The sequence below is a fragment of the Puma concolor genome, chromosome F2 (genome assembly GCF_028749965.1).
Source record: "Puma concolor isolate L17-30 chromosome F2, mPumCon1.1.hap2, whole genome shotgun sequence".
Taxonomy (NCBI): Eukaryota; Metazoa; Chordata; class Mammalia; order Carnivora; family Felidae; genus Puma; species Puma concolor.
The window spans coordinates 30,187,020-30,203,030 of NC_141684.1; the positions used below are offsets into that span (position 1 = coordinate 30,187,020).

The following is a 16,011-nucleotide window of genomic DNA, read 5'->3' on the forward strand; positions in this document are numbered from 1 at the left end:
CAAATTAGGCTAGCATTCAAAGGGCCAAACTATCTTTCTATGTCTTACCTTGAAAAAATTACCTTCACAAAACATATATATATATATATATATATATATATATATATATCCATAAATACAGATCTTTAGCCTAGAAGTGAAATCTCAGGGTATGTTCCATGAGATCTGGGACCCTGCCTGTCTTATTTAGCACTGTATCCTTAAGAATTGGAACAGTGCTTGGTGCAAAGTACTCAGACATGTATTTAATTAACATGTCATTTAGTATATAAACTAATAGTTAAAGCTAGGTATGGATAAGATCACCCAAAGAAGGCATTTAACCTTTCAATTTTAGACTCTTTGAAGCCGATGAGATCTTTGAACTTTCTCTTCCCAGAAATATGTACACATTTACATACACTAAATTTTACATATAATTCCAGGAAATTCAAAGGCCACATAAAACACCCCTCCATCAGTCAGGAGTATACTGATCTCAGGTTTAATAACCATTGATAAGATTGAGTGCTAAAAAAAGAACCACTAAGAACACCAAAAATCAAGGACCAAATAGCTGTAGAAAACTCACAAAAGAAAGGTCTGAAAAGAGGAGACCCTTTATGTTATTATGAAACCAAGGAAAGAATGTTTCATGGAAGGAGTGACCCACAACAACAAATACAGTATAGATGTAAAAACAAAACAAACCAACAAACAAAAACCCACATTCATTAGACCTGGCATTAGGTCACCCTAGAAATCCTATTGGAGTGATAGAGAATGGAAAACAAATTACGTTTGTTGAAGGTCTTAATAAAAAGAGAGGAAGTAGAGACAGTAAGCATAAAAAACTAAAATCCTTTCAAACATTTTTATAAATATGTCTTCAACAAATACTCATTTAGTGCCTATAACAGGCCAGGCATTGTGCTAGACATCCTATCCATATCCTGGCCAACTATCCTACTTTCAAAAAATTTGACTATACCCTTCTTAGAACTCTTTTTCTTTTACAGAGTTCTTTTAAAGAGTTCTTTTTCTTTGAAAGAGTTTTTCTTCTAAAATTTTTTTTTTATTATTTATTTTGAGAGAGAGAGAGAGAGAGAGAGAGAGAGAGAGAGAGAGAAAGCACACACGCGAGTGGGGGTAGGAGCAGAGAGAGAGAGAATTCCAAGCAGGCTCTGTGCACTGTCAGCACAAAGCCTGATGTGGGGCTCAAACCCATGAACTATGAGATCATGATATGAGCTGAAATCAAGGGTCGGATGCTTAACCAACTGAACCACTCAGAAACCCCACAACTCTCTTTTCTACCTCTAAACTCATAACTCCTCTGTATAATAAACATCATTAATTTTCAACTGGCCAAATGAGTAAACTATATATTCTACTTTTTTTTAGATCCCAATTGAAGAGTGTTAGACTCACTATATGGATCTTTTATACATGATAAATTTTCCTATCACAAGAATTATAGTACTTTCTGAATAAGTCATTTCCATAGCTTTAATTCATGATGCTATTCAATGGAGTTTGCTTCTGGAAAGGTCTGAAACCTTCATTTTACAAACAAGCAAACATATCCTATTAGTATAGTGAGCTGCCTAAGTCTATCTTAGATATGAAAGGAATGATTCCAACACTAGAAAAATGATTTACAGTCTTTTTGTGAAAATGTGTTAATGTTTATTATTAATGTCATTAACAATTCATTTAGTCAACAAATAATTACTGAGTTCCTCCAAAATGTCTAGCATAAGAACAAGATATGCCTGGTCCCTCCCTTCATTCTAGGAAAGAAAATTCTAAAACTTAACAAACTGAATAAGTACTTCAGTAGTATGAGGACATGGAGTCAAAGGACCAGGGTATATTTTGTTGACTTTGCTATTTTTTTTCTTTTTAAAAATTTTAGTGGAGGAGTGGGGTAGGGTGGTCAAGGAAAGCTTTCTGAAGTATGTGACCTATGAAGGGAATTCTGAGAAATGGAAATGTATAATGGTAGCAAGTGTAGGGCAAGAAGGGAGAAACACTCCTGGTGGAAGAAATAACATCTGTCTAGCCCTAAGACAGGAGCATAAGACGTTTAGGGAATTCAACAAAAGTCAGCATAGTCAGCTCATAGAGTAAGGGGGTAAATAGTTTTAAGATACAGCTGGAGACACAGACAGGAGCTAAACCATCTTTTTTATAAAGCACTTAATAGTTTAAAAGCACTTTAATGTTTTCTTTTTTTGTTGTTGTTTAAACCTGTGAAGTAGTTAATATTTATTATTCTAAATCTAATTACATTACTTCTCATCAGAATGCCTACAGGGTAAGGTCCAAGTTACCCAGTTAAATCACCTTGTCTGCTGGTAGGTATGACAGTTACACACCTACTTGTTCCTACCATCTAATAAACCTCACTGAACATACCTTCAAAGTAGCACTTTCTAAAAAGTATGAAATATTTGAAAAAAAATTTTAAAAAAAAGTATGAAATATTTGAAACATTTTTAAAGTAGCATTAAAAATAACAGCCACATGTGGATCCTGAGAAACTTAACAGAAACCCATGGGGGAGGGGAAGGAAAAAAAAAAAAAGAGGTTAGAGTGGAAGAGAGCCAAAGCATAAGAGATTCTTAAAAACTGAGAACAAACTGAGGGTTGATGGGGGGTGGGAGGGCGGGGAGGGCGGGTGATGGGTATTGAGGAGGGCACCTTTTGGGATGAGCACTGGGTGTTGTATGGAAACCAATTTGACAATAAACTTCATATATTGAAAAAAATAAATAAATAAAAATAAATAAATAAATAAAATAAAAATAACAGCCACATATCTACCACCTGGCTAGTAAATATCCTGACACAAGCCTTTTAAAACTATGTATTTACAGGTTTGTCTTCTCCATTAGACTGTCTTCTCCATTAGAACTCCATTAGACTTCTCCATTAGACTCCGTGAAGGTAGGTACTGTGTTATTTTAATATATCCAAGATTTAGCACTAAGCAGTTAATACTTTTGTTTAATATAAGTAATTCCCCAAATACAGGTAGAAATACTGAGGTTCACAGTGCACTAGAGACCACAAAACCAATAATAAATTATTGAATTCAGTTCAAGTATAATGGGATTTTACTTTTTCCCATACAGGTTTGCAATTCTGTAATACTGGATAGATATATTCACAATTAAATGGTCAATATAACTTTCAGTCCACATGTTATTAGGTCATTGTTTAAACATCTGAAGAAGGCATTCACTAAACCAATAAGCTACTGAAGTCTGTTAAATGCTGGGAATATAAATTTCAATTACACAAGTTTCATGCCTTAGAGAAACTCTTAGCTGTCCTCTTAGCCATGCTTCCCACTGAAGTTTTTGAGAGAAAAATCTCTCTTACAGAATTGGTTCAAAGTCTGGCTGCTTCCAAATTTAAAGAACACACTCCACCTTAAAGTAGGATGGATAAAGAAACCTACCACACTTGAGTGTATGCCCAACATAACCAGTTCTTTACCCCTTCCTAGGAAGTAAGAAGTAAGAAGAAAATTGTGTTATGTGCATAAATGTGTTTTCAGAGAGAATGGGGCTGCGAATAATTAAGAGAAATCAGAGATCCAGTTATGCAGAGAGAACAAAATGTAAAGTGGCATATAGAAGAATCAGATTTGTTCATGACTCTTCCATAGACCTTCATAGAGTTGTAACCCTTACACAGCACTGAATACAGGGCCTACAGGCCCTGTATTTCTTGGCTGCAGGGAAGCTTCAGCAAGCAACTACCCCGCTTCCTCTTCGCCGCCCAGCAGCCACTATAAAATGTGTGACAGCCCCAGGTCCCTCCCGCTTTATAATGGAAGCTGCCCTGGGCCACTGTACTGGAACGGAGGTATGTGGGTCACTGAGTCTATCGGAGCACAAGCGGAGGACCGGGGTGGGGGGAGGGGGGTGCCGCAAGGGAACACCGTGGATTCTAGTCTGTGACCGGGCCACGGAAGGAGCCGGCCTCAACCTTCTCAACTTGGCCCGTCCAGAGAGAGCTCAAGTGCAGAAGACAGACCGGAAAACCCAGGCCTCCACCGGCAGCAGGTACTGCCGAACCGCTTCCCAGGACTTTTGGTCTTTCCGCACCCGCCCTGCTCCCAGTTACCTTCCCAAGTGACATCGTAAAGCTCTGAGACCTTCGCCATCTTCTCAGAACCTGGAGGCGGGGGGGGGGGGGGGGGGGGGGTCAGAGGGAGGGGAAACACCGTCACGTGACCTACGACCGGGCGGTAGCGACTTACGACACCATTTCTCATTGGTCGAGAGAGCGGAGGGGGCCGGATCCTCCGCGCACGTGCACGCGGCTCGGTAGAGGGGCTGTTGGCGAAGGGGGCGGAGCGAGCTGGGTGGTGAGCTGCACTCTGGGACTCGGAGGACAGAGCGGCTAGCCGCCGGAGGCGGGAGTCGGCGTGGGATGAGGTGACTATTTCACCGGGGAGTTTTAGTAAATGCTGTGAGTTTTTAATGTGCGCCACACCCGGTTTTTCTTTTTCTTGTTTTTACATGGGTGTATTCATTCTTTTCCCACTCCCGGGTCAGTATCTTGTTCTCTTCAGGTACTGCTGCAATGTAATTTTCTGCTCCAATCCTTTATTTGTCCGCAATCTTCCTACTTCCTAAAAATGGGATTTGCTTTCCATATCCTTTTGAATTTCGACTAAACTGATACACTCCAAAATTTTTTATTAATCTCCTTGAGGGACTAAGCGGGATTCTGCCTTTGCACATAACGTTTGTGTGGCCGAGGACTTCTTAATGTTCACGTGAATGTCTTCGTGCCAACCTGGATCACTGTCTGCCACTCTAGATTTGAAATCTCGTAAGATCAGCCAATTTGTAAGTCCTTATAATTAAATGAATGAAAGAAATACTGAATAAATGTACGAATGAAACCATCAGAGCCCCTGAACGTCGCTCCTCTGTAATCTCAAATCGGGGGGAGGGGGAAAGAAGCCCTCTTTCCCCACCCTTTCCCACCAAGCTAATTGCTTTCAGAAACTTTTAGACGTAGTTTACTAGAGCTAAGAAGAAATGTCCGGAGGAGAAGCAATAATAATAATAATAATAATAAATTCAAACGCATATATTTAGTATTTAAAAATAATGGAACAAAATCATAAAGAGAGAATATGTAAAGTGAGGAAAGAAGCCTAAAAATCCCTGTAGTTAAGGGTCAGTGAAGAACAGGCAATCAAGATAAAGGAGAAAAGAGAGTCCTATCCCACAACCAAGGGAGTACAATTTTAAAAGAAAACACACACACACACACACACACACACGCGCGCGCGCGCACACACACACACACACACAACTATCAATGGCACCCGCCACAGACAAGTTATGTAAGGGCAGAAAAGACTTGAACTTATACAGTTGGAGTAGATTCTGAATGAGCTTCATTTTCTGTAAACAGAACTTTTTAGAAGTTCTTCACTAAAAAAAGTAAAAACCTCCGCTCAGAAATTCACATATTTGGGCCGCCTGGGTGGCTCAGTCACTTAAGCATCAGACTCTTGATTTCAGCTCAGGTCATGATCTCACCATTGGTGGGTTCAAGCTCACTGTAGGACTCTGTGCTAACAGCTCAGAGCCTGGAGCCTGCATAGGATTCTGTGTCTCGCTCTCTCTGCCCCTCCCCCGCTTGCACTGTGTGTGTGTGTGTGTGTGTGTGTGTGTGTGTGTGTGTGTCTTAAAAATAAATAAACACTTTAAAAATTTTATTAAAAAATAAAAGAAATTCACATATTTGGGGTGCCTGGGTGGCTCAGTCACTTAAGCGTCAGACTCTTGATTTCAGCTCAGGTCATGATCTCACCATTGGTGGGTTCGAGCCCACTGTAGGACTCTGTGCTAACAGCTCAGAGCCTGGAGCCTGCATAGGATTCTGTGTCTCGCTCTCTCTGCCCCTTCCCCGCTTGCACTGTGTGTGTGTGTGTGTGTGTGTGTGTGTGTCTTTCTCAAAAATAAATAAACACTTAAAAATTTTATTAAAAAATAAAAGAAATTCACATATTCTAATTCTTCAATAAAACAACTTGGTGTGATGGAAACAAGGACTCAATCACACAGATTTGAGTCCAGGCTCTATTTCGTAGCTGCGTGACTTTCAGCATGTGTATCTCTAAGCACCAGAGATGCTCATTTATAAAAAGGAGTTAATTATATCTATATAAAAAGAAAATATCTACTTTGAGTTGTTATCAAGATTAAAGGGTACTGCATGACACTCCCTTGGAGGTACCAGTCCTTTGGCTATAAATATAAATATGCTGATGACTCCAGAAATTCTCCCCTGAAACCTAGTTTGGCTTTTTTGACACTCACTTAGATAGCTAATATGCATCTCTAAGTTAGCATATCCCAAACAGAATTCTGGATTCTTGCCACCATGCCCCCCCAAGTTGCCCTTCCCCACTGCAGTTGATGACACTGTCCACCGAAGTTGCACAAACTAAAATTTTAGGAAGTATTGTTGATTCTCCATCCCCTACATGCAGTCTATCAGCAAATTCTGTATTGTACTTCTAAAATTTTCCCAAAGTCTATTTGCATCTCCACTGCTACTGCTTCAGTCTAAGCCACAACCATCTCTCACCTGAATGCTTATGGCTCTCAAATGACTCCCCCAGACAATAAACCCATATACTGTAAACACTTTACCACAGTTTACAGGGCTTTACTCTCTCTGGCTCTCTCCTACCATTCTTTCTTCACTAGACCCAAGCCGTTCTCCCTACTCCCTATTCCTCAAACATGCCAGACTCCTATCTGCCTTTAGTCTGGCATTTGCCCATTACCCCTTTTCCTGGAATGTTCATCTCCATATCTTCAAGTGGCTGTCTTCTTTTTGTCATTCATATCTCAGTTGTATTGAAAACTATCTACTTATGAAGAGGCCTTTCTTGACTCTCCAATAACAAGTGGCACCTAGTTAATGCCTTTTGCATCATTATGACACATCACTTTTTCTGTTTACTTATTTTCTGTATTTTTCATTATTATCTAAGTTCTTTGAGAGTATAAACTTTGTCATCTTAGCCTTGTCAGTTGAACATAGGAAAACATCTGGCATATGGTAAATGTTGAATGAGTGAGTTGGATACTCAAAAACATAACAGCTTATATAAGTGATTGTTAGGATAATATTTCATAGTAGTGAACATATGAATTCTACTCCTTGGTTATGGATGGGAGGTTCTCTCTTTATATTATCTATATTTTCCTAAAAATTATAAACATAGTGAGTTTGGGACCATACCTATCTGTTTAACATCTCCCAGCCACTTAACACAGTATTTGGTATATGTATTTGTGACATACATCTACAATTTACTATTTGTACTAAATTGTTTATGCCCAACATTTTGTTGGATTTCTTGAGGGAAATCCTCAAGAAATTGGAAGCCCAAGGAGGTATCTTTTAAATACTTACAATGGATATTAACAACTACAACTAATTAAGGGAATAAATATTCTCTAGTCATTTCAACTAAATGCCCTTGTAACTGGCTGCTACTGTCTCTCAGGCAATAAACCTTATGACATTGTGTTAAAGGAGGTCATTTTCAGAATTTTTTAGCTGGAAATTTGAATGATTTCATTTTAGATTTAAAAGGTATTTATGAATTGTTAAAACTACATTTTTCAAACATTTTCGCCTGCAACCTATATTAAGAAAATACATTTTACATCACACAGTATGCGTACATTATATATAAAACCGAAACAAAATTTACAACCTAGCCCTACAATGTGTCTTGTCCTCTATAGTTTCTATTCAAATTGAGTCAATTTTATTTTGTTTTCTAAAAACACTAGGTGCAACCCACTAATGGGGTAATGCCAGTACTTTGAAAAACAATTGGACATTGTATATGTTTCCCAATCTGAGGCCCTGAAGTGATGATTTGCTCAAGTTCTTGCCACTAATGGGTAACAGAAATGGCAAATACATATGAAGGAGATCAGCTGTTTAGATCCTAGATAAAAGATGATATATTTATAGGAAAAATATATTTAAGGGAAATTTTTTTTACCAAGAGTACTTCCTGAAGCGTGAAAATGACGGTGTTTATATATCGTAACATTTTAGATATCTAATAAAACTTGCCCTCCTCAGCACACTCAGGAAAAAACTGGTATGTCAGTGACAAAACTTTTTATTCTTCTCTAACATTTTATAATGCAATTGTAAATGTAAATTAAAAAGAAATATCTTCTATAGATAAAACCATAACCCTGAGAATATAAACATCAAGTGTACTTTCTATAAATTTACTTTTATAAAATATTTTCAAAATGTTATCTCTCACTCTCTTACTTCTTTGGAAAAGAAGCTTTGATTCATGTATGTTAAAAATACTTAATTCAGTTTTTTGACTGAACACTCCCCAGCATTGGTGACAAATACCAAGGAAATATCCAAGCAGTCAAATATTGGATTATACCATGTTAGACACCATGGAAAATGCTATCTCATTTAATGATCTCAGTTAAACAATGAAAAAAGCACATGAATATGGTTTATGATATGCCTTTTTTATTTTGACACTATTGTATGATTTTCATTTTTTTATAGGCTCATGTTTGAATAGTTAGAATGATAATACATCAGAATGAACTAGATTCAGAAAGGAATAACTTTGAATAAGACTTTATTTTCTTTGAGATGGGACAAGCTTTATTTATTAAGCCTGATTGGCCCACAAAGCACTTTGGAGTGCTTCTCTTTTATGATCAAAGTTTACTTAATTCAGTTACTATCTCAGACATTATGAAAGACTAAAGCAACTTCTTAAGAGTAATAAACCTTATGACATTTATAAAATGGACATCATTTAACAGGACAGAGCATAATACCATTTTAATTGATTTTGCAATATCCAACATCATCATCAAATCATGTACTTAGAATCTACTGTTTTGTTCTGTCTTAATCATAGTGAATTAAAATATCCCACATTATGTAGCACAGTTTATAACTTCTGTTTACTATGACAATTATCCATGAAAGTAAATTTGTATCACTATAACTTTCATATAAAATTTACTATAGCTTTTAAATTGTGTTATTGTTTCTAGTTAGTGAATCATAACCACAAATCCCTTTGTATTTAAGGGAAAATATTACTTGTTTCATCTTCATTCCGTGTCACTAGATTTTGACTGTGATACATTCACATTTGGAAGGAAGTTTTCCTTAAGAGTTTTATTTACCAAAAGCCAGATTAACATGGAGTTGTTTTAGGAACTTTCTGAACATTGTTTTTATTACATTTTTTACAGATTTTGTAATTTTATATGGCCTGTCCAAACAAGGTAGCCTATACCCCCTTTGCTGGCACAGTTGTAGCATTTAGGCACTTCTAGTTTTTCCATCTTTGCCATTATTTGCAGTATATATGTTTTAAAATGTGCCAGCAGTTCATTTCACATCCCAATTATATTATTTTAGAAAATAAAGGAGAGTCTCTGGGAAACATTTCCAGTGAGATCACTTTGGTCCTTTCATAGTAGAATTCACAAACTGATAATTACCGCTCAGTGCCATAGTTGTAACAGGGAAGAGGAAAGTACATCCAGAAAGAGTACACCCAGAATTTCTCCCACATAAGCAATAAATTAGAGCTGTTTCTTTTTGAGATTTATAACCATACTTAAGAATCCACTTTTTCAAATGATACTTAGTTAATTTCCCCAAAGTGCATATTCTGTTCTGATACACACATATATCTGTGCGTATGAAACAGTCCTTGTGCAGAAAGGCATTTTTGTAAACATCCCTTTTGGGTACCAAACATCCAGGAGTCTTTACAAACTATTACAGTGACCTGATGGTCTCTAGAGCCCATCTAGACTTCATTTTCTACAATAGAACTATAACTAAATTCTTTACTTGAAGAAATATTTAAAAAAGTATTTATTCACAATGAATAGACTGCATTATGGGTAAATTCACATAAAAATATACTGAGTGTTAACTTACATATTTTTGTCTAAGTACATGTTACTCTGTTACAGACACAATTTTTGTTTTTCTACAGTCTCTCTTCTGTGATTTGTTAGCATCATTCTAGCCACAAGTGGCTTAAGTTGTTCATTCAAACCTAAAGCTCTGATGTATCAGCCTTGCCATCAGGGCACAAGTTCATTTCCTCTACTGGTCATCTTTCTCTCTCTGTGGTCATGCTGACCATTTTTGGCTAGAATTGACTGAGATGCCAGCAGCAACAGTGGGCACTAAGTGTCCATCTTATCTTACAGATCATAAATTGTATGCTTTTTTGCACATATAGGGGCTTACTTGGGCAACTCCATGGATTTATTTGGGAAAAAGTCTGGTTTCTTGGCAGAATTTCACCAAGAAAACTGCCCATCCCCCAAATCTATTCTACCAACCTCATCCATTTCTATCTCATACCTGCAGAAACAGCACAATGTCAAATGTTCTTTTAAACTTATGTAACATAATTTTTAAATTCTACTTAAAATTATTTTTTCTTAGTTGAAGTATAATTAGCATACTGTTGTATTGGTTTCAGGTATACAGTCCAATGACTCAACAATTCTATACATGACTCAGTGCTCATCATGAGAAGTGTACTCTTCATCTCTCTTATCTACTTCACCCATCCTCCTAACTACCTCCTCTCTGGCAGTCACCCATTCATCCTCTGTATTTAAGAGTCTGCTTTTTTGTTTTCTGTTTTCTTTGCTTGTTTGTCTCTTAGATTGCACATACGAGTGAAATCATATAGTATTTGTCTTTCTCTGTCTTATTTCACTTAGCATTATATTCTCTAAGTCCATTTAGTTGTTGCAAATGGCAAGATGTCATTCTTTTTTACGGCTAAGTAATGAAGAATTATTACTTGTGTATTAATTGTGCATTTTCTTTATCCACTCATCCATAGATGGATGTAACTAGGGTTACTTCCATATTTTGGCTATTGTAAATAATACTGCAATGAACATAAGGATGCATATATGTTTTTGAATTGTTTTTGTTTTCTTTGGGTAAATACCCAGCAGTGGAATTAACTGGATCATATGGTAATTGTATTTTTAATATTTGGGGGAAACCACCATACTATTTTCCACAGTGGCTGCACCAACTTACATTCCCACCAGCAGTGCACAGGGGTTCCTTTTCTTCACATCCTTGTCAACACTTGTTATTTCTTGTCTTTTTGAGCTTAATTATTCTGACAGGTGTAAGGTGATATCTCATTGTGGTTCTTTATCTTAGAACTGTGAGGTAGGGAACAATGTAAGTGTGCTTTAAAGCTGCAACTCAGTTCAAATTGCTGCCATCTCACTAGAGATTTTTTGAGCAATAGAATATTTTAACTTCCTTCTGCCATTATACTTCCAATACAGATTCTTTTTCATCTTTTAATAATGGGTTTGAGCATTTCTGTGGGTGGGGTGGGAGATGCAGCTGTCAAAGGCGGGTGTTTTCAATTGATGCAGTTTCTAGCAATAGCAAGAGTATAGAATATTAAACATAACCTCTATCTAATCTTGAGAAAACATCAGACAAACCCAGACTGAGAGCCATTCTACAAGAATAACTCAGTAGTAGTCATTAGAGAGCAACAGTGACATATACTGTTCTTCTAAGCTTTTAGACAAATGCTTAGTCTTAGACATCCATTGACAGATTTTAATGTCCTATATGTGGTGGAATTAAGTGTACAGTCTTAAAAGTTGTGAAAGTCCCCAAAGTAGTTTGTATTAATTACAAATTGTACATACCATGTCATAGAAGGTATGCAGTTTCATTACATTCCAAAGTAACAGCCATGGATTATTTGCCAACACATATGTACGTTGCTCTCTAACCCCAGGTTGCCTATTCTAGCTATGTGATTAAGCAATTTGAGCAAGTTATTTTAACTTCATTGAACCCTACTTTCCTCATATGTCAAATGAGCATATTAATACTTGCTGATCATAACAAGGATTACAAGTAATAAACACAGCATTTCTCACACAGAGTTTGGCATGTGGTATAATACTCTACAATTATATACCAATTATTAAGTACTTACTGTGTACGAGGCCCTTTACAAGTTGCTCTTTGTTGATTATTTCATTTAGTTTTTACAACAACCCCACTTTGCAGATAAGGGAATAGTTTGGAAAGGTTAAATAACTCGCCCAAATAAATTATGATATGCCCCTTCCCAGAGTTGGATCTTAGTAAAAAGTAGCTTTGTCATTTTGGTACTCTGGGAAGGGAAAGCTTGGGTGGGGAAAGTTTCAGACGATGCCTATTTGATGCCCATGAAAGAAAAGAGACTAGGAAGTTGGATTGGACAGAAGGAGGCTCATGCCATGATTTAGATCTGACAAAGTATTAGCCAATTCAATAAAAAAGCTCCTGAGCAAAGATTACCCATTAGAGGAAACCTACACTGGGCAGAAATGACCAGGCCCCAGAACTACCACATGTTCATTTGTTGGCTAGGGGCTGCCTGCTCAGAGGCTGAGATAAATTTTGAAGGCTTTAATAACTAGAGGCTGTCAGCTTCCTTGAACTCCCTTGCAGTTGAATAGCAAGTTCTTAATTGAAGCGAGATTCTGACGGTGCCCCTCCCTAGCTGCCACAGGAGCTATTATTAATATTATTCCATTCTGGGTGTAATCTTCCATTTTTTGCTCAGAAGTAAGTCTCTTGAAAAACTAGCTAGACCCAGAAGCTGTTTAACATAGCTAGTAGGCATGGAAATTTCGTTTCAACTCCACAGAATGTCTTCTCCCCGCATGTGATTACTAGGTCAGCAATAGTTGCTTTGTATTGAAGAAAAAACATGGTAGATTATATATAGCCCACAGAGACATGAAAATTTGCTTGTTTTTTTATGAGACACTAATCAGGAATTATTCATTCTTTTCTTGGTATTGGAATTCATGCCACTGCCATTGATAAATTACCTAGAATTTCATATTTCTTTCTTTTTTCAGTAGGATTCCAAATATATACAAGTAATTTAGAATTTTTAAACATCTTTCCAAGAATAACAGTATAATTGAAAAATGGCAGCAGTTTTAAAATTCTAGAACTCAAGATCTCCATAAAGTACTGGAGAATTCCAAAGATACTGTACTCACAATGCCCCTTGATAATTCATTGAGTAGCTGCCATACTACCATTGATGATTGCTTGTTAATAAACTTAAGTAAGGCCAAATTTTATTAATACTTTACCACCAAAAACCAAAATTAATTACAGGTCTGAAATATGAATGGTGCATAAATCCAAAGGCCCTCACTGTCAACCTGTACTTCTCCCTTCTGAATGCCAAGATGGTCCTAGTTAGCATTTGCTGCACTGCACAGATGCCCTTCTAAAAAGGGTATTACACGTGCTTCATATCCTGGCCTGCCAGAATGAATGATATAATGAAATCGGTGCCTAATGGGAGAAGGCAGAGTGCTTCCCAGAATCAAATGAATAAGCAAAGTTATTGAAGGACCGTACCTTTTAAAGAAAGAATTAAAGCAACAAAAGAGTAGTGGTGAACAAAAACTTTAGTGGTTATTTTCAGGGAACAGTTACACGGGACACAGAAACTATGAATCTCAATGCACAAATTCAGGTGTGTAAGAACAAAATTTACATTTTTATAAAACTCAATTTCTATTTGAGTATCTTCTTGGAAGAAGACAAAAATTTAATCTCAGTTTGGAATTTGCCCCTGCATTGCTGCCTTCTCCTTTTTCAAGTCTACTCTAACTTAATGTGAAAGTGATATTTAGAATATTGAACAAACCATGGGGCAAGGTCACTGTGATAGGAGCCTTCAAGATGGTCCCCAGTGATTTTCACCTCCTCGTTAGCACCCTATGTATGGCCCCTCCCACACTGAATATGGGTGACCTGTGTTATCAGTATTTCAGAAATGATGAAGTGTAACTTTTGAAGCTGTAATAAAAGACATTGTAGCTTCTGCCTTGCTCTCTCTTAGATCACTCATTCTGGGGAAGAAAGCTCCCATGTCATGAAGACAATCATGCAGCTTTACAGAGAGATCCACATAGAGAGGAGCTGAGGTGTCCTGCAACTTGCAAGCCATGTGAGTGACACATCTTAGAACTGGTCCTCTATTCTCAGTCAAGACTTCAGACTCAGCTGACATAGTGAGTGCAAACTGATGATATATATTTAGCCAGAACAGCTCAGCTAAGTTTTTCCCAAATTCCTGACCCAGAGAAATTATGTGGGATTACAAATGTTTATTGTTGTTTTAAGCTGCCAGGTTGTGGAATGAAGTGTATACAACAATAGATAACTAATACACCAAACAATCACAACGGATATAGATACTGGCTTTAGTGCTTATGAAGCATCCTGGAGCCTCCTCTGCTACTTGAGGCATTATCCTTTAGTTTGGGGAGGGTAGGTGATTCTGGGTAAATGTCTATTTATCAGTGAATGCAAAGTACTTTGATAATTTATCAACCAGTACAGCCATACCAGTTCTATACCAGTCATGTTTATGTGGTCTCAAGGCATTGGGAAGCCCACCTAAGTCCAGTTAGCAGTACAGTCCTTGTTTCTCTCCACAAGTGCCTCCAGGTCCTGTGGCTCTCCTAACTACTTCTGGGTGATGTGGGCATTTGAGGTTCCCTCCTTATGCATATTTCCAGTCTTTTATTTTTCTGGGTCCTTTCACCTCCTTGAGATCCTGAAGAGATATAAGGCTTCTCTCCCTAGGAGGCTCCAAACTTAAATTTTATCAGCTCCCCTTGAGACTCCTCTTCCTTACCACTCTGGCCTCCATTCCCCAACCCTATGTGAACAATATTTCAGTTTCAGGGAACATACCCCTTCATCCTCAATGCTTTATTCCCCAGGCATAGTCTTGTGATTTTTCCAGAGGCACCTACGTACATCCTCTCTGATGATTTTTGAAAACCAAAACCAGAGAGATGAGGTTCCTGACTTCCCAGTTTTCTCCCTGTCAGGGAGAAAGTAAATTCAGACAGTAATTTACTGACCCTAAGACAGTAAATTCAGGGTCTGGAGGAAGGTGAGGCAAGTTTCACTTTCAGAGAGACAGGCAGAAAAAGAGAATGTCATTTCTTACCTTAAAAATGTTATCCCACTGACCTGTGTCTAGAGAAATTGATATCTGCCCACTAAAAAACTGTTGTATTAGCTGGGGCATGATTATTACATCAAAATTCAACAGGCCCTCGTTATACCTGTTTGCTCTAATTCCATGATGATAAAGCAACACTTTGGTTTAATTTTCCAAGTACCTAGACAGGTACTTGAAGGAGTTACTTTCCTCACAAAACCTGTGAGGAAATCAAAAAGTATATTGATACTATACTTCATATTTTGTATCTCTTTCCTACAGAGATCCTTGTCTGACTTCCCCAGACTGGGGTTAGGTGCCCTGCTCATATGGTCCATCCAGTATTCTCTCTCCCTAAAAGCACTTATCCCACTGTATTATAATCCTTATATATCATCATTTGTGTCTAGCACTAGACTCTAAGCTCCATTCAACATCTGTGTGTCATGTTCATGATCTGTCCCCAGAGACTCAATAATTATTTGTAGAAAGGCAGAAGCTCCATTAGATCAATGCTTACTTATTTGGGGCTTTATGGCCCAGTAAAATTTCCAGGAAAAAGGTGAAGGAGTCAATATAAATTGCCAACTTTATATTTTGCTAAGGGAGGACATTAAAAGCAATAACCACAGTTTAGCGTCAAATAATTTTATCTTAAAATTGCTATTTAACACCAAAAGAGTTAGATTCACTAAAGAATAGTCCCTGAAAAGGAGTGTTTAACCTCTTTACCAGAGACCAGTTACAACTTCTACCTGAATTGGCACCACATGGCAGACACATTTGAGAACTGCTGAAACTTCTTAAGTCCCTTCCTACTTTCAGATAGATAACTTACATAGATTTGAAATGATAATTCACCTGTTTCCAAGGGGGCACCTTCTAGATTTTTTTTAATGAAACACTCC

At 37.4% G+C, this 16,011-nt stretch overlaps 1 protein-coding gene and 1 long non-coding RNA gene across 10 annotated transcripts in view; one reads left to right on the forward strand and one right to left on the reverse strand.

The window, feature by feature from the left end:
* Window positions 1-4,272, reverse strand: part of EMC2 (ER membrane protein complex subunit 2) — a 564,357-nt gene extending 560,085 nt beyond the window's left edge. For all 8 annotated transcript variants that reach the window (XR_015246898.1, XR_015246900.1, XR_015246899.1 and 5 more), the window contains exon 1: window positions 4,120-4,272. Coding sequence is in view for 2 of the 8 variants with exons in the window: in XM_086695760.1 (XP_086551886.1) it covers window positions 4,120-4,270 (151 nt within the window). In the remaining 6 variants the exon portion in view is untranslated. The remainder of the gene's footprint in view (window positions 1-4,119) is intronic.
* A 34-nt stretch (window positions 4,273-4,306) lies between these two features.
* LOC147571899 (uncharacterized) overlaps window positions 4,307-16,011 on the forward strand; it is a 167,884-nt gene continuing 156,179 nt past the window's right edge. For both annotated transcript variants that reach the window (XR_015246905.1, XR_015246906.1), the window contains exons 1-2: window positions 4,307-4,433; window positions 13,988-14,095. This is a non-coding gene — a long non-coding RNA (uncharacterized LOC147571899). The remainder of the gene's footprint in view (window positions 4,434-13,987; window positions 14,096-16,011) is intronic.